The sequence below is a fragment of the Furipterus horrens genome, unplaced genomic scaffold (assembly GCF_987537825.1).
Source record: "Furipterus horrens unplaced genomic scaffold, mFurHor1.1.pri manual_scaffold_11, whole genome shotgun sequence".
Taxonomy (NCBI): domain Eukaryota; kingdom Metazoa; phylum Chordata; class Mammalia; order Chiroptera; family Furipteridae; genus Furipterus; species Furipterus horrens.
Window position 1 is genome coordinate 57,512,301 of NW_028327181.1, and position 18,385 is coordinate 57,530,685.

General features: G+C 45.0%; 1 protein-coding gene and 1 pseudogene across 4 annotated transcripts in view; one reads left to right on the plus strand and one right to left on the minus strand.

Moving 5' to 3' along the window:
* ZZEF1 (zinc finger ZZ-type and EF-hand domain containing 1) overlaps nucleotides 1-18,385 on the plus strand; it is a 104,130-nt gene that overhangs the window by 29,664 nt on the left and 56,081 nt on the right. For all 4 annotated transcript variants that reach the window (XM_090291455.1, XM_090291457.1, XM_090291456.1 and 1 more), the window contains exons 11-24: nucleotides 2,247-2,395; nucleotides 6,820-6,931; nucleotides 7,980-8,195; nucleotides 9,523-9,623; nucleotides 10,171-10,340; nucleotides 10,957-11,090; nucleotides 12,520-12,590; nucleotides 13,509-13,623; nucleotides 14,434-14,593; nucleotides 15,452-15,573; nucleotides 15,679-15,801; nucleotides 17,119-17,285; nucleotides 17,369-17,450; nucleotides 18,139-18,340. In XM_090291455.1, coding sequence (XP_090147581.1) covers nucleotides 2,247-2,395; nucleotides 6,820-6,931; nucleotides 7,980-8,195; nucleotides 9,523-9,623; nucleotides 10,171-10,340; nucleotides 10,957-11,090; nucleotides 12,520-12,590; nucleotides 13,509-13,623; nucleotides 14,434-14,593; nucleotides 15,452-15,573; nucleotides 15,679-15,801; nucleotides 17,119-17,285; nucleotides 17,369-17,450; nucleotides 18,139-18,340 — 1,924 coding nt within the window. The remainder of the gene's footprint in view (nucleotides 1-2,246; nucleotides 2,396-6,819; nucleotides 6,932-7,979; nucleotides 8,196-9,522; nucleotides 9,624-10,170; nucleotides 10,341-10,956; nucleotides 11,091-12,519; nucleotides 12,591-13,508; nucleotides 13,624-14,433; nucleotides 14,594-15,451; nucleotides 15,574-15,678; nucleotides 15,802-17,118; nucleotides 17,286-17,368; nucleotides 17,451-18,138; nucleotides 18,341-18,385) is intronic.
* On the minus strand, nucleotides 4,828-5,239 carry LOC149997819 (large ribosomal subunit protein eL30 pseudogene; annotated as a pseudogene).

Here is an 18,385-nt window from a genome sequence, read left to right on the forward strand (position 1 = left end):
AGAAAGGTAAGGAATCATTTCTTGGGATGCAGCTTTCTAACTTTTCCTGGACTTAATGTATTTGATTTCTCCTGTTCTTTCATTTGGGGCTTGTTTCTCTCTCTCTCCACATTTTGGCAGCCTCTCTGTATTTGTTTCTGTGTATTAGGTAGATCTGCTGTGTCTCCCAGTCTTGGTAGGGTGACCTGTGCAGTGGGTGTCCTGTGGGGCTCAGCAGTACAGTCTCCTTGGTCACCCGAGCTAGATGCTCCAGGAATGTCTCTTGTGTGGGTTATGTGAACACTCCTATTATAGTTGAATCTTTACTGCTATTGGTTCATCCGTGGGTGGAATTAACCCTCAGGCTGGCTGACTGTGAGGATTGACCCCAACCACAGTGTACGAACTACAGGGGCTGACATCATGATGTGGAATTCATCCCAGCAGGGTCTGGTGTCTTCTGAGATCTCCCTGTGGGTTTGCCGCTTATGGAGCTAATTGGGTAATGCTTTGATGTAGCCTGGAGCCAGCCACTGGGTGTGTTGGTTCCAGGACCTGCTGGGAAGGGACTCCAGCGTAGGTCAGTATCAGATGCTGTCTGTGACTGGCCCTGAGCTACCTGTTAGGAGCTACAAAGTGATCTGTGGTTGGTGGCTGCCTCTGCTGGGCCTGAGTGTGTATGGGAGGAGCCCAGCCACATATGGAGGCAGCTTCCACCAGGACTAAGTATGGGGCAGGTCAGCAGAAGGCCCAAGGTACTCCCAGGTTTGGATTCCACCTGTTGACTGCCTGTTAGGTTCAGCCACTGAAAGAGCCTCCAGGGTAAGCAAGTTCTGTGAGGCAGGTTCAAGTCTCCAGGTAGAGACAAGTGATGCTGACCAGGTTGACTGAGATTCAAACTTGGCACCAGCGCTGGGGCCGTGGCCACTCAGCAGAAGTCGCAGGGTGCCTGAAGGCCAGCCGCTACCTGCCCGGGGGCTGTGGACCTTTGTGGTAAGCTAGGGTCTCAGGGAGCCCTCAGGGTGAGACCAGTAGAGCTTATCAGGCTAAACAGGTTAAGATTTGGTCTTGTGGAGGGAAGGCTCTGCACAGGAACAGCGGTGCCAGGTCAGGGCACATGGAGAGGAAAATGACCCTTGCCCTAGAGCCACATGGCTCAGCCTCTCCCTGCGTGTGCCGACTCCCTCTGAAAGACCACAGTGGGCCCGGGCTGCCTGCAGCCAGCTGATTCCTCAGCAGGGTGGGGGCTTGGCAGGGTGGGGGCCATAGGGAGTTGGCAGGTTAGAGCTAGTGGGTCTCCCATGGGGGTACGGGTGGTGTTGGCGGGGGAGACCTCTCCCCAGAGCCACACGACTCGGTCTCTTCCTGTGCATCCCTGACATCCCCTGAGTCTTCCTGGACCTCCTCGAGAGCCTTCCAAGAAAGACTGCAGCGGGCCCGGGCCACCCAGAGCTAGCTGATTCCTAGTCAGAGCGGGGCCAGTGGGTCTCTCCAAGCCGATATCCTATGCAGGGGAGTGCCTGACCAGGAAAGATGGTGTCTGGGTTGTATAGGAGAAGGACTCAGCACAGGGACAATCATGGCTGTCCCTCTAGCCCTCTCCCCAAAGCCACACCACTCAGTCTCTGCCTGAATGACTCCAGTTTGCTCTGAGCTGTTTTCCCTTTGCTGGAGCCCAGGGTGAGTGCCCGAGAATGAGATTTTGTGCATTGGCCCTGTAAGAGGGCACCTGGGGTTTCTAGGCAGACTCCTGCCTCTCCCTGATGGACAGAATTGCTACTGATTTTAATAGCCAGATGTTAAGTGGGCGCCTCTTCCTGGCTCTGGTGCTGTGGACTAGGGAGCCCAGGGTGGAGTTGAGACCCCTTGCTCCTCAGAGGGAATCTTTGCAGCTAAGATAGCCCTCTGGAATCTGAGCTGCCACGTGTGAGTGCAGGGCCAGTCCTTTTTGAGTCTCTGCCCTTCCTACCAGTCTGACTGGTTTCTTCTGTAAATCCTTAGTTATAAAACTTCTGTTCAGCCAGTCTTCAGTTGGTTATTCAGCTTGATTGTTTAAGAATTTAGTTGTAATTTTGATTTGTTTCTGAGGACGTAACTTCCACCTACTCTGCTGCCATCTTGGATCTCCCAGGACTTAATGTATTTGAAAGATTATTTCATTGGTTAGATTTTGCCTTAAGCTCTTTGAATTTAACTGTATTATTTGGAGACAAAACAGCTACAGAACCTCGCCCCTCGGCCGCACTGATCTAGATCTCTGTTTTCAGGTCCGCCGAGGCGGCATTGGCGCCCAGTGTGGGCTGGTGTTTGCCTATAACTCACCTTCCGATAAATTTCATGCAGAAGAACACTTCAGAAGGTTTGAAAAGTACGACAAATGGAAGCTTCAGGAATTTAGGCAATTTGTAAAAAGCAGGTAAGGAACAGAATAAAAATCTTTGTAGTTAATAAGATTGTTTACATTCTCTTATTGGTGAAATATACTTCCTTGTCTTTATAGAAAAAGGCCCACTAACCCACCCTCAGTGGTCATGAGCATTTATTACTTCTAACAGCATATGTGAAGATGTGTATTTTATTTGTTTATATATTCTTACTTGGTCCCCTCTGTGACCAGGCACAGGCATTTTTAAGATGGCTGAGCAATGGACTATGTGCGCCTGAACTGTGGGAAGCCTGGGGAAGGTAGTCAGTCGTACTTGGCTGCTGGGGACTTACCCATACCCCAACCTCCCTCTTTCTATTCATGCTTTTATTGAAAATATTTATTAAGCACCTAGTAAACCCCGACAGAAAATCCGGAGCCGGAGTCCCTAAGGCGGTTTGACGTTGTAGTCAACACCGGCAACTCCTGCGGCGCACCTGAACCCAAGCTGTATCGACTCTGTCTTTCCCTTGGACCCTTCAGCTGCGAAGAGAGGGGGGGTCTGCTGCATGGGCAACAGCAGACCCTCCATATTACCCTGCCCAGGCTCTGTAGCTTCAGCGTCATCACAAGATGTCGATTCAACACGGGAGGAGACAGATACCATGTCACTCCCGAGTCGGACTGCACAGCCATTCTCGGCGGTGCAGATAGACTCTTAAGAAGCTACACCATCGTCTCTCGAGACGGACGGCTGCCGACGACGATATGCTAGGCCTATTGCTAGGCACTGAAGATTCTGTAGTGAGCAAATTGGCACAATTACTGCGCCATGGAGCTTCCTGTTCAGCTTAGAAACAGAGGATAAAACTGGTAGTATCACAGTGGTATGAATACTAGGTAAAAGAGGGAACGGTGTTCTGGGAGCACGCAGCAGAGCGCCTTACCTGATCAGGGAAGGCTTCTTGGAGGAAGTGGTGTTTATGGTAAAAACTAAAGGATGAGTTAGAATTAATTAGCCACTTGAAGAAGTGGAAGGAGAATGTCCTGCTCAAAGAGAAGAGTAAATATGAGAACACAGAAGTGAAGTATGGCACATTCAGGGGCCAATGGGTCCCCTATTGCTGAGATATACTGTGAAGTGGACAGTGGTGAGAGGTGAGGCTGAACAGCTAGGAGGAGCCCAGGTCATTAAAGGTATTTTGTTTGTTTCAGGGTTCGGACTTTCATCCTTACAGCTGTGGGAGAGGTGGGGCCAGGGAGTGGGTGGAGTGTGTTGTTGAGGAGCTCTAAGAACTAGATCAGATGTGTGTTGTAGAAGCACTGCTCTCGATACTGCTGTGTGTAGAATGGATCGGAGGAGAGCAAGCACGGAACCAGGATGAAATGGAGGGGCTGCCACTGCCACCCAGGGGGCCAGGGGGGTGGGTGATCACAACCAGAGCAGCAGGAGCTGCGACGGAGAGACGTGGGCTGATTTAAGAGACAGCTCGGAGGTAGAAGCAGCAGGGCCTGTTAAATTCCTGACTGTAGAGCAGGAGAGGGAAGAAAGTTGAGGTGCCAGTGCGTCCTGGGGTCTTGGCTTGGGAAGGTGGGAACATTGGTAGTGTCTTTGTATGAGATAGAAAACACCTCAGGGTAGAGGTTTGTGGGGAAGATGGTGAGCTGAGTTTGGTCCACTTGAGTTTGAGGTTCTAGGAAACCTTTGAGATAGTCAATAGCTAATTGGATAAACAGGTTAGGAGTCTGGAAAAGACATTTGTGCTGAAAGTACAGATGTGAGACATTTAAATGATCATTTAAAACAAATTAGAAGGGATCTTTCTGGAAGAGTGTGGGGGCTGGGTAGAGAAGTGACCTTAGGTCAACATGCTGAGTGGCACCAGCATTTAAGGAGCAACAGAGAGAAGGAGACTGAGAAAAACAGCCAGAGAAGCAGCAGGAAAGCTAGGGAGGTGTCATCGTGAGGCCAGGTTGAAAGAAGTAGAGAGTGGGCAGTGGTGCCTGCCGAGAGTTACCCAGGAACCAATACGATGAAGTCTGCAAGTGGACCTGTTGGATTTAGCTGCAGAGGTCGTTCAGCAGGGCTCCCCCTTGTTACTTTTAGCAAGTTGACACTCATGGTGCTGACTTCTAGACTTGCTGTTTCTGCTGCTGTGTGTCACAGGTGGCAGGGCGCTGGAGTTAACAGAAGCCTTCAACTGTCAGCCGGTACTGCACTGCTGAGCTGTAATGTGCAGACGAATCACCGAGGGTTGTGTTCTGATTCAGCAGTTCTGGGTGGGGCCTGAGACTTTCATTTCTAACAAGCTCCCAGGTGACTCATGTGCTCCCCATCCACAGACCACACTTTGAATAGCGAGGATCTGGAAAAACTCCCTGTCTGTGCTGTGTTTCCTTTGGTGACATCCCTAACAAATGCTCATTCACCCTCTAGAATACTCTTGTTTTTTTTTTTTTTTTTTTAAACCAAGCTCTGGACAGTTTTATTGAAGAAAAATTTTGCATGATTTACTTTTCACCAGTCTGTTCTGGCATGCTTCTAGTGATATCAGAATCACCTGGATCAATGATAGCCAGTGTGCATACTCTGTAGTATTTTCCACACACTGTGCCCAACTCAATATTATTGCCACAGTAGTGATGGACACCAGTCTTGGCCAACATGGCATAGTACTCAATTTCAGATTTCCTCAAGGCTGGACAGTTGTTGGCGAGGATGACCAGTTTGGCTTTGCCTTGCCTGATCATCTTCTGCGTCTGCTTGTACCCCAGCACGTACTTCCCACTTTTCATAACAAGTTGGAGCCTAGAGCTGATGGACTCCAACGACTTTTTCGTCTTCTTTGCGGCCACCATCTTCCTGCCTTAGATGCGGGACGGACCCCTACCAAGCGCAGCCTAGAATACTCTTAATGACAGAAAATTCACTGCACTTCAGTATCAACTCAGTGGTCTTAATTCAGCCCTCACTGAAAATGATCAAATCTCCCTCCCATCACACATATATGTCTCTCTTTTTTATCTTTAAAGATGCTTTCCTTTTAAAAATAATAACTAGAGATTACAGTTGTTTTCTAGCAGCTGTGTCTCTCTCTTGGGACATACTAAAGTAGGTCTTTTTCCTCAACCTGCTGTCAAACAAAATCTTTCATACTTTATACAGGATTTTTTTAAAACCTTAATGTAGGCCTGTTTGCTGTTCCCTTGCTGATTCTACCTCTGGTTTCAGCCTGAACTACTCTAGAATCCTGATTTGGTTGGCCTACATATTGTGAGTGCCTCTCCAGTTTGGAAATCAAAACGTTAATGTACATGCATCTATCTTTCTACCCCTTTTTTCCTGTCCCTCTGTTCAGACCGTGTTCAGTCAGCACACTCCGAGGCCAGCTGCTTGGTTGCTGTGCACACTTACTGGTGCTCATACTCAGCGTCCTTTTCTCTCCCTTGCCTGCTCTGTAGAATAGTGATCAGGGTTGTTTCTGCCTCCTCTTTGACACCCTGCCAGCTCTCTGTATCTCAGAGATTTCTTTGACTTCTCCCAGAGAGTAAATAAAAAAATCCTCTAACACAATATTGACGAAACTCTTTGACAGGATTTGGGGCTAACACAGAATACCAGCTGGCCCGTTGGCTTTAAGGTTGACTGTTTTGTGCTAAAGTTTATGCTCAGAAAGACTTAGGCTAAGAGAACATTTTTTTCTCTGTGTTACAGAACCTACTCTGGGTCCTTTGTCTTTTTCCTCTTCTTGCTATAAATCCCCCAAGTTTGCTTTTCTTATCCATACAGAGCACTCATGTGATGCTAGCTTGTTTCCTGTATCCCAGACTCAATAGTATCATTTTAGGACTATTACTTGAAAAGACTGTCTTTTCTCTTAGTTATTTAATTCCTGAAAAGGAGTACCATTTAAGTGTCCAATTTTTAAAGAGAAGTGACACACAGTTGTGCTTCTTTAGCCCCGAGGCTGGAAGGACTTCTTAAGGAACAGGAAAAAAATACTGAGGCTTCTAAAGGCTGAAGTTTTTCCCTTTGTGGAGCTCCAGGATCTGAAAGCGCTCCAGCTTTTACTCTTCAGTTGTTGCAAAGAGCCCAGACCTCAGGCTGGTCACACACACGTTAGCCAGGGAAGCAGCACTGCCCCTGCCTCTTCTTTGGACCGTTGCGGGCACACACCAGCCGCTGCATTGTACCTTACCTCTGAGTAGCTCATCTAAGGTGCCTTGACTTCATGTCTCGTTCTTCAGATAAACCAATTATCTAGAGAAGCAAACTCTTTGGTTCTCAGATATTTGGGACTGATCCCATTTCACAGATGAGGAGGCTGAGAAATGGGGAGGAAATTACCATAAACTTCCTCATATGTTAGCTAACAGGCCATATACATGAGTCAGATGCCATTTAGATGGTCCTTATTTGTTGGACCCTTGAGAAGTTTAGGAATAGGAAAATGTGATTACCTTCATGTTTACAGGATCGGTTGCTCATCTGCTGACCTTGGAGAGGATGATCCTGTTGGCTGGTTTGAGCTGGAAGAAGAGTGGGATGAAGCAGAGGTCAAGCTGCGGCAGTGCAGAGTTGCCAAAGTAAGCGTTACTGAGTTGCGGCCATCATGTTCTTGCCCACTCCCCTCCTTTTATTCTTTATGTATTTATTGAGTGGTTCTTGTGTACCAGCCCCGTGCCAGCATGGGAACCCTCGAGGCAAGTCAGGCATGATTCTGACCTTCAAGGAGTTCCTAGTCTAGTGGGAGACACAGATGTATGTGACACTGTGCTGCGGGCTGTGATAAAGAGGCGTGTAGGGGCTCTTGCAGCCCAGAAGAAAAGTAGCCTAGTCTGGAGCTCACCAGGGGGTTTCCCAGGAAAGGCGGTATGATGGCAAGTATTGAAAGCGGGTTAAGCCCTCACCTTTGGCCAGGCTAGGACGTGCAGGGAAGGGCCGCTCGGGCTGAGGGGGTAAGTGCACAGGCATAAATGCAAGACAGGTGTTTTAATAGCTGTGATGTTATCTGGCTGCTTAACTTTTTCAACCTCTAATGTAAATCTTAGTAAGAAGCTTAAATAGAGAAATAAACTCTACCTTTGGGGTTTATACGTAGTAGATGCCCAGTAAATATTTATGCAGTTGAGTAGTGGATTCGCTGTAAGAAGCAGATAGTTTGCACGGAAATTGGGTTTTGAAAATGGCTTTAGCTTTGGGCAGACAAGGCTGTGTCCTGGGCTCCCAGCACATGGGTTTGCCTGTATCAGTTGGGGGCTTTGAGATGATTCCTTGGGGCATTCATGGACTGTTTTTGCCATATATCTGATTTCTATTCAAAATGGCTGTGCCACAGAGGAAACATACTTTTCTCACTTGTCTGTCTTAATCGTGTTGTTGCCTTGAAGGGGGAGTAATGTCATTTTTTTACTGTGATCTATCCCCAAACAAGACTTCATTAATCATTCGCATTGCCTTTTTACTGTTTGATACAGATGCTGGGCTTATATTTGTGTCCCCAGTGTTAGCATACTGGTACCTCATAAGTTGTTAAAGTCATAGGGGGACCCTCCCGGGAAGGCCTTTATCTCCCTTTTATCAGTATCCAGGGCGTTTAAGTCCTTCACCTTAAATCTCTCTTGTCCTTCCTAGTATTTGATGGTGAAGTTCCTCTGCACCCGTCAGGAGTCGGCAGAGCGCTTGGGCGTACAAGGCTTGAGCATCAGTGGGTACCTTCGGCCTGCGAGAGCAGAAGCAGAACTGAGCGTCACCTGTGCTCACTGCAGAAAGGACGGGGAGGAGAGTGTCTGTGGGGCCACACTGCTCCTTAGGACTCTTCAGTTCATTCAGCAGCTTGCCCACGACCTGGTAATGTTTTGTCCTCACTACTTTGGGAAAATAGACGACAGTGTTCAGGAAAATGAACACCAGCCAGTGAAACCTGGCCCTGTTGGAGCCATGCAGTATAAATGAGTGGGGCAGGCATCATGCTCTGATGACATGGGAAGGCCAAGGGGAGTGAGATGTTGGGCTCTGAGGCCATCATTCATGAAAGACTAAGTGGCACATGACCATCATTGTGAGGGTTCCTAGAATAGATATCAAGAGAGACCTTAAAGATCCCCAGCTCTGGCCCTGGCTGGTGTGGCTCAGTGGGTTGAGTGCCAGCCTGTGAACCAAAAGGTTGCTGGTTCGATTCCCAGTCAGGATACATGCCTGGGTTGCGGGCTGGGTCCCTCGTTGGGGGCATGCAAGATGCACCAGTTATTTCTCTCCCACATGGATGTTTCTCTCCCTCTCTTTCTTCCTCCCTTCCCCTCTTTCTAAAAATAAATAAAATCTTAAAAAAAAATTCCTAGCTATGATTGCCAGTGGTAGACTGGGGAGTCTAAGCAAGTTAATGGGATTTATGTCATCTTTGAGTCTTCTTTAAGGAGAATTATTCCTGAAGTGTAGGTAAACTCTACTTGTTTACTAAAAGTACCAAAATAATGTCAGAATTTGACATTTGTGTTTTTGATACTGACTTGTACAGTCACTAATAAAAAACACAGTGACAGCTCACTCAAAGGAGATTCTTATAGCCGTCACCATGGAGAACATGGTTCGTCTCAGGAATCCAGTGATGGCTGCCACGTGGGGTGTAGCAGTGTCCCCTCCTGACCTTTGTTCAGCTTCAGGGCACATTCAGAGGCTGCTGACTCAACTCTGTATGGTTTGTTTGGTCTTGGCTATTCAAGCTCTCTTACTGCAGCAGAAAATAGCAAATGAGAGAGAGATGCTTAGACACAGCAGGAGCATTTATAGCAGAATTGGTCTTTTAGCTTACATTCAGGGAAGGGTCAGAACATACTGTGATGTAGTCCTAGACTCTAATCGTCATCCAGTGAAGACTCACTTAGGTTTCAGGTGTGGTGTCTGTGAAGTCAGGGAGCCTCTGTGGGGGCGGGGGTATGATGTGTACCTATACACTTACATACATATGTACATACACCACATACACACATGGACATATTTTCACACCAAAAATAATTATTCACAGACTTTTTAGTAGTTAAGAGTAAGCATCCATTATTTGGGAATTTTACCCATGTGGCTACCTCAGGATTCCTTAACAATGAGAAGTAAATGAGCCATTATACTATTTCTCTAAATGCATTTTTAATTTTATTTTCTCTGGTTTATAATTTTTTAGGTGCAGCAGAAGGAGAGTGGCTTAAAATACAGATCTTTTCTGGACTTCGCAGGTCTTGATTTGCAGATCTTCTGGAATTTTTACAGTAAATTAAAGCAAAAGTAGGTCAGAATTTGTTATAAGGTGATAATCATGTAAACACAACTGAAGACACTGAGTTTTGCTATTCTAAATGGACAATTTTTTTTCTTCTAACTTTTTTTACTTTCTACTAGTTTATTGTTCCGATTTGAAAGATTTGGTTATTATGGAAAATAACACCTAGATGTAGAAATAAAAAACTAATATTTTATTGAACTTACACATTTCTACAAACCAATTTATTTGGGCAGTGTTTTCACAAACATCTCTCATTTGATTATCATTACAACCTTGTGGATTGTATTAAAGCGGTGCCCTCATTTTACAGATGAAGAAACAGGATCAGAAATGCATTTCCTTGCCTCACCATGGACAGGGTCAAGTGGAGTCTGTATTTGCAGACTCTCCCTAGTACAGTGCCTTTTCCATTCCACTTTTATTCCCCTGGGTTGGCATTCTTTTCACTGAGCTGGTGTCCAAAGGAGAGATTCCTTTGTAGACTGTTTGGCTTTGGAAGGTAAAAACACCTTCCCTTTTTGCTCTCTGATGTCCTTTATCTTTCTGTAGCCCAAGAGAAGAATGCATCTCTGCCCAAACCCTACTCCTGCAGCTCCTTCAGAGCTGCTTCTCGGTGCTGCAGAGGGACTCCCCGGCTGCCTCAGAGGATGCAGAGGCTCCACGCCAGAGCCCTAGAGGGCTGGAAGCCGCTAAGCAGCTCTACACACACTTCTGTGATGGTAGGAATCGGGGCTCCTCTTTAATGTGATCCCGTGCTTGTTGCCTGCAGGGCCTCTTGCTGTGGAGAGTGGGGTCCTGTGATCATGCAAGCCCAGAAAAGGGGTTGCTTCTTTGGCAAATGAATGTTTCCTTTGATCCTCTTTTCAATCATTATTTTGAGTTCATTATTTATTCCCTCATCAATAACTTTCTCCTGGTTTTTGATATACAGTTGTGTTATATTGAGAAAAATTATTACACATTCCTCAGTCTTTACTTCAGCTAAAACACTGGGTTGAGTTTGGTAGACTGGAGAGGAGATATTATGATAAATTGAGAATAAAACACATTTGACCATCTGAAGTTATTTTTAAGCCTTTGCCAACTTGTGTCTCAAAAGGACAGGGAAGTAATGAAATTAAAACTGGTACTTACAGTGTTTATTTTAGTTAAATATAAAAAAACAAGAAATAATTTTCTTACACTGCCTAGCCTGTACAGAAATATTTCTGTGCTCTGGTATTAACTACAAAATGGAGAATATTGAGGTCATAGGCTAGTTAATGCAGATGTATATACATATAAAGTGAATAGATGGAATATATTAAAGTTGATTTCATTGTTCATTTATGTCAGTGGTGGATAGGGTAGATGAAGACTCTGTGCCCATGGAAATGTTAAAACAAGAAATCAGGAACACCCTTCTCAGTGGGGCCGCCATCTTCTTTCCTGATCGACAGACCCAGCGGAACCATCTCTTCACCATGATGGTACTTACTTACGTTATAATTATGGATCCTATTCCTGATAAAAATGATGTCTTAGAAGGCCTAGCTAGTGCTATAGAGTGGGGAAAATGAATTTTTTTAATAACAATTGAAAAAATAATACAAATAATAATTATTTATAAATGATATGGTTATAGATTATTTTATATTGCTTGTGTAGACAAGCATCTAATAGAATTACCACTAATAGTTTAATAGAGAAAATTAGATACAACATTTTGAAAACGCATTTCTGTATGCAACAGTTAATTAACAAATATAATAAAAGTGGTCCATGGGATGCGTAAAAGCCTGTAGAAATAAAAGACGTAACAAAGGAAGCATAAAATGTGGTTTCCCATGCCGAAGGTCTCCAGTCTAGTTGGGGGCACTTGCCACAAGGAGAAACTAACCCCATATGTGGCAGGCACTGAGAAGAGAATTATGTTGAGGCTAAGTGATTGAGAGTGGCTTCAGAGAGGAGGAAGGATCTTTGGCTTTATTTCAGGTCTCTGCGAAATTTGCATATCAGCTTGAGGGACCAGTTTTTACATTTTGAGTTATAGCCTGTGAGAGCATCCCTGACCTGACTCACTGGACTGTGGGCAGAGCTCAGTCCTACTTGTTTGCTGCAAGCATTTACCAGGTAGCTAAGTGAATAATTTTTTTGCTGGCATGTGTTCTACAGAGAAAATCAGAAGGAGTACGTATGACCTGAGTGACCTCGCTGTCTATTAGCAGAGCAGCCCTGTCACTTTCCCTTTGCCTGTCCCTCTGACAGCAGTGTTAGGGTTGTATTTTCCCTTCTCTGTCTGATGAATTAAACAGCACTGCTGTCATTCGTGACCATATCTTCTCTCTCCCGCCCTCCTGTGCCGGTCAGGGTCCTGGGTCTCATGTGCCCCTCAGTTTCTTACATGACAGTAGTTGGTCAGTGCATTGCTTGAATTAAGAGAAAATAAAGTGCTGCCACTGTAGCCTAGTAGCCCCCCCAGGAAGCGTGAGTTCTAGAATTGTCACCACACGCCGCTCTAGCTTATGTAGAGCAGGCCTAGGTCCCGTCTAAAAGCAGAGTTCACAGGCAGCGCGCCCTGCCCCTGCTCGTCCCTCTTGTGACGGCGTGCGCAGTGATGGACTGACACTGTGCACCTTTGGAACTCATCTTGGTAAACATTTACATTTAGCTTTCCTGCAGGAAAACTTGATGTTAATTTCAGCAGTGAATGAAAGTACACCTGCCTCTTCTGTTTAGACAGGTGGCTCTGCTCCCCCTTAGCTCTAGGCCAGGTCTTAGTTGGGCGCTGTGAGGTGGTCTGTGGAACCCCGGCTTTCCTCATGCTTGGGAACAGTGGGCAGTGGCATTTCGTGCTGCTCTTGGTCATTGGAACATCATGGAATAGATTTTCTGAATGTGCAGTTTCTTGTTTTCTAGAAAAATGTCACTGAGCAGGAACACAAGCAGTCCCTACAGCTCACTTTCCGCTCACTGTGCACATATTTTAGGTAAGTTTACAATTCTTTTCAGTTGTCCAGTATTTCAAATATTTGCAAAGTTGTTTCCTTTCACTATTCCTTTCTTTCATACGCTTTTGGGGTAACCAGATAACTTTACTATCTCAGCCAAGTTTCTGGAGTGAGATACCACTTGTCACAGGAGTGATTAAAGTAGTGGAAGAACAACAATCGTGTCCAGAGCTTAATCCAGGTCTCAGTCATTATAAGACAATTTAGAGTTGAACCCATTGAGGATCTCTTAAATACTTCAGCTTCTAAGTAACCTTTGAAGACAAAAATTGAAGCCCTATACTGAAGTCTAAAAACCCAATTATATTAAAACGGAGCTGCAGAATGGTAGCTTAGCAAAAGAAATGTTCTGGGAGGGGGTGGTGTGGAGAGTTTTGCATGCTTCACTACTAACTGGCTTGTAGGTTGCATGCATTATAGGAGGTGTAGATTCTTGAAGGAGGGAGAGAATGAATAGCTTGAGCTACTGTCTGCAAGTCAGACTACATGGTGTGGACGCCAGACTTGGCAGATTCTAAGTAAAATGTGTTCACATCGAGTATCAGGGATGATGAAAGAGGCTGGGGCTATCATGTGAAGAACTTTGAAGACACAGGTTATGGTTAGTCAAGTTAGCAGTCATGAGGTTATGTGTATTTCTTATCAGTGGTCAAGGGGATTTATTCCTCAGAATCTCTTCAGAGGACTTGAGGATTTATGGGCTTACATTAGGACATGTGGACAGACAGTGGCCCACACCCAGCTGGGACCATGGCTTTTTTCCTGACCCAAAGTCCTCATAGCCCTTTGAGCTGACACTGAAGTCTTGCTAGGTTCTTCTTTGGAACCTTTTAAGATAAAATAGCAGGTAAATCTGCTTTCTGAAACAAGGTGTCATGACAATTTCTATTCTTTCAGTGATAAGGATCCAGGCGGCCTTCTTCTTTTACCTGAGAAAGGTGACCTGGCTGAGATGAACATCAGCGAGGTGCTGGCAGTCATGAGGACTCTCCTCTCTGTCGCTGCTCGAGAGGTAACTGGTGGCTGCTCCCTGTTTTCTGTGCCTTGTGCTCTAGGAGCAGTCACTGAGCCTTCCTCTTTAGATCCATTTACAGTGCGAACAGTCTTGCACTTGTGACCATTAAACATGAGCACCAAGGTCTCTCAGCCTGCCTTGGCTCTTAGCCAGCCAGCTTCTGCAAATAGTGAGGGGACACTTCTGGGACATGTTTTCTTCACTCAGCAGCACTTCTGACATTCATCCGTGTTGATGCATGTGCACCATGTTTCCTTTATGAATATGCTACAATTAATTTGTTGTACTTTAGAGGGATAGTTAGGTTATTTCCAGTTTGGGGCAATTACATAGCAGTTACAATATGAACGTATCTTGTGGTTCTTAATGTGTAAAGGTTTATTCCTGGAGGTCAGGTGACTCTTCAGAGAAACCCTAGAGAATAAAGATGATGGTTAGAAAGCCATAAGGGAATAAGAATTGTATTTTAAGGTGAGAGAGATTTGACTGAAGGCTCAAGGGAAGGAGCCAGGGAGAAAAGGGATTTGAAGACGTAAAATGGAAAAAGGTGGTGGGGAAAGGTTCCTGAGGGGCAGAAGGAACCTTATGGCATAAAAACCATTTGTAAAGGTTCTGAAAAGCAGAGGTCAAAAGAGCTTTCATAATACTTCTTTCTTGATCACTTCTGGGTTGAAAGCTCTTTTATGACCATTCCCCATTTCCCTAGAATTGTTCTGCCACTGACAGCTGCTGTCTCAAAAAAGCCCTTGGCTGTGTTCTGTGAATGGCCTCGTTGTAAATACTTTCTCTTTGTTTCCTCCCTTGTAGTGTGAACTGTTGATGCTTAGCAGGGCCCAAGCGGAAGTTGGCTCTGTGCTCTTCTCCCTGTTTTGGTCTGTCCAAGGCAGCCTACTCTCCTGGTGCTACCTGCAGCTGAAGAGCTCCGACCCTGGAGCCAAAGATCTTGCTGTTGACCTTCTTGAAAAATGTGAGTTTAATTATAAAATCCAGGAAAACAGATACGTGTTTGCGTTTGACCCTGTGTATGTTCTCACTTTTTAGTACTCATTTTCTTGTACATATCAGATTTGTCTTTGGGTTGTTTTTTCTTCTTAAAATAGAACTCTATCGCATATTTATTTTGCCTAGTTTCCTGTCTGAATGTGGCAGTCTGCCCTAGTTTCTTTTATTGTAGGGCTGGGCCTTTTATAGCCTGAACTTTGCCTTTGCAGTCATGCAGCCCTCCTGGGTGGTGTCACACTCTTTAGTCGTCTGTCATCCTGGTTTTATTCAAGTCACCCAAAAAAAGGAAAGTGTGAGCCTTGCTGTGATCTTTGCTGATTATTACAAATACACAATTCGTGTCCTGTAAACCCACAGAAAATTAACTATACGTAACTCAGCAGGATCTGAGAAAGCGTATGTGGAAAATTTAGTTCCATCAAACTTGGTCTCAGCCACTGTGACAAAAGTGTGTGCACTGTTGAGCCCCACCACCAACGCTTCTCTCATCGTGCCGCACACCTTGAGGTGGGCCCGTTATAAACCAAGGCAAACCGCCACCAAGTCGGTCACTCGTGGAACTTCACTTAACAAGAGTGTTGTCTCCACCCCTTTGAAAAGAAGCAAAAACAGAAAGTAAAACAGAATAAATTATTTTAAAAGTAATCTCTTACTGACATATGCACTGCTTTTCCCACCCAGCGAAAATTATTTATACAACACTTCATGGTCTCATGGTCTTTCTAAATTTCCTTCACAGCGTCTGTGACAGTTTGCCCTTGATGACGACCAGCAAGTGATATTTCTACCACGTAAAATATTATTTTCTCTTATGTTTCGGTAGATGTGGAACAGTTTCTGGCAAGCACGAGAGTGATTTTGGAATCCCTTTTGTCACAGTATAGCGGAAAAACCATAGTAGAAAAATTATGTAATTCGGTGTTTTCAATGGCAGCTCGTCAACTGGTAAGACAGAGTGGCAGCCACTTGTGAAGGGCAGGAGGGGGCTGGTGAACTGCACCTCAGGGCAGAGTCTGAGGTGGGCACTGAGTGCTGTTTGTTTTCCTTCAGGTCATTTTTCTGCTCGACTTTTGCACTTTGGACATTTCCCACTGCACACTCTTGAGAGAACTCAGCACCCTAACAGAGCTGTTGAAGAGGCTCTGCAGTGACCCTGAAGGGGGACTGAATAAGGTAACTGGAGTTGGCCCTTGAGCCTGCTGTGTATCCCCTCTTGGGAGTAATGTGACCGTACTTAATGAGCCATACCACAAGGGCAGATTTACACAGATAAATTGCATCTAGAAGACCCCCTTTATTTTATCAGTGGTTTTGTCGACAAGGATAAATGCCAGTCTGAGTTGATTGGGCATGGTCAGTGTTAGAAAGGAGACAGAGAGGAAGCTGTGCGTGGCTTAATGTCATAATTTTATAGCATATAAAGTTATATAAAAACCATGTAAGTGAATAACCAGATTGAAATCTAGAAGTGAAAATGTATGTTGTGAGGCAAATTAGAAGGGTTGATATTTATTTTTATTTTTATTTTTTATATTTAGGGAGAGGGGAAGGGAGTGAGAAAGAGAGAGTGAGAAACAGCGATGTGTGAGAGAAACACTTATCTGTTACCGCTTGCATGTCCCCAACCAACTGGGGACCTGGCCCACAACCCAGGTGTGTGCCCTGACTAGGAATTGAACTGGTGACCTTCAGTTCGCAGGCCAGTACTCAATCCACTGAGTCACACCAGCCAGGGCTAGGAGGGTTGGTATTTAAAAGATGTTCCCCCTCACTTAAATTTACAGGATGCAAAGTTTTTTCACTATATTGTTTGAGTCTTAAAATAACTGTGTGGGAGTAGAAAGAGTATATATTAAAAAGCCTATTTCGAACATAAAAAGACAAAGACTAAAAAATTTTTTTAAATAAAAAAAGGAGGGAGGAGAATTGATGGGCCCAGATTTGCCAGCATCCCAAATACGACTTTAAAGTCTTTAAATTCCTAACTCAGTGTTTTTTTTCACTGGAAATTCATGCTGGTAGTGATTTGTTATAATTCAAAAATAAAAGCTAATCACAGAGTCACTATAGTGCAGTAAAAACCACATCTCTTCTCTGCAGAATGAGAAGTGTATAGCAATATATAAATGTAAATGGGAATGTCAGGCCTTTTTTTTTTTTTTTTTTTTTTTTTGAGAGGGCACGGGAGGGGAGGGAAACGTCAATGTGTGGCTACCTCTCACGCGTCCCCAACTGGGGAGCCGGCCCACAACCCAGACATGTGCCCTGACTGGGAATCGAACTAACAACCCTTTGGTTGTTAGTTAGGCTGGCGTTCAATCCACTGAGCCACCCCAGCCAGGGCTCAGGTCTATTTTTAGCCTGTGTGATGATCTGCGTAAGGATGTCAAGGACGATCTGTCTAGATCACTGATACAGAAACAGTCTGCTGCGTATGGCTGGATATGCAGTGATGAAAACCTTTCTTTCTTGACTTGTTTGTTTGCATAGCTGGATGTCGAGACTTGGCAACAGGAACAGCCAGTGGTGTTACATACATGGACTAAGGAGTCTGCCCACAACTATGAAAATAATTGCCATGAGGTGTCTGTCTTTGTTAGCCCAGGGGCAACCTATTTTGAGGTGGAATTTGATGAGAGGTGTGAAACTGAAAAAAGGTATGACTCACATGTTCTTCTTTCCCAAGCAATATCGGACCAGAAATGAGAGAAGGAAAGTGATAGAGATTGTGCTTTCACAGGTATGATTATCTGGAATTTACCGACGCTAGAGGTGGGAAAACACGTTATGACACAAAAGTTGGCACTGATAAATGGCCCAAGGTGAGTGGTAGTTTCAGAGATAAAATACCTATTTTTTCATCCTTTTGGCATCCCTCATAGGGTAATAGATGTATGGTCTTTGAAGAGAAGCATTTATATTATATATTTGTAAAAGGAAGGGTTTATATCAGAGTTGAGCAAACTACAACCTGTTACCTGTTTTGTAAATACAGTTTTTTTTAACACAGCCATACCCAGTGTTTCTGTATCTATAGCTCCTTTGGTACTGGTCACAGCAGCGATGTATGACCCAGAAAGTCTAGTAATTCACTACCTAGTTCTTCATGGGAAAGTTTGCTGACCCCTGGTTTATATCCCACTGCCTAGAATAGCAAGAAAGGGCTGTGGGTCCAGGAGGGCTCAGATCATGGCAGTAAAAGCCAGGAGTCCACCTGGCAGTGAGAGCTGCATGCTCTCTGGGGCTGGGAGGTGCAGGGCTGCTTCAGACTGTTGACTTTCCCTCCGCTGTCAGTGGTGCTGGATGGGAGCAAGGACATGGGTGAGTGTGAGCTCTGGCTGAGCAGGTAGTGGGCAGGTGGGCGTCAAGATTTAGAAAACTGACCAGCAGTTTTCTGCCAACTTTACTTGTTCATGAGGTGTGATTGTGAATTTTCTGTTTCAGCCACCCCATTGCACATTTCTCCTTTAGTACAATGTGACCACATGACTGTCTTTTGTTTGTTTCTAGAAAGTGACCTTTAAGGCTGGTCCTCGGCTACAATTTCTCTTTCATTCTGACAGCAGTAACAATGAGTGGGGCTACAAATTCACTGTTACAGCTTATGGCCTGCCTGACGTTGCCGTGTCCTGGGGGTTGGATTTACAACTCCTTGTTTCCCGACTGATGGGACGCCTTGCTTCCCAGTGCATGGCACTCAAGTCTGCACCTCGTAAGTCCACATACCTGTCCCTTCGTTTCTTGCTACAGCCTCATT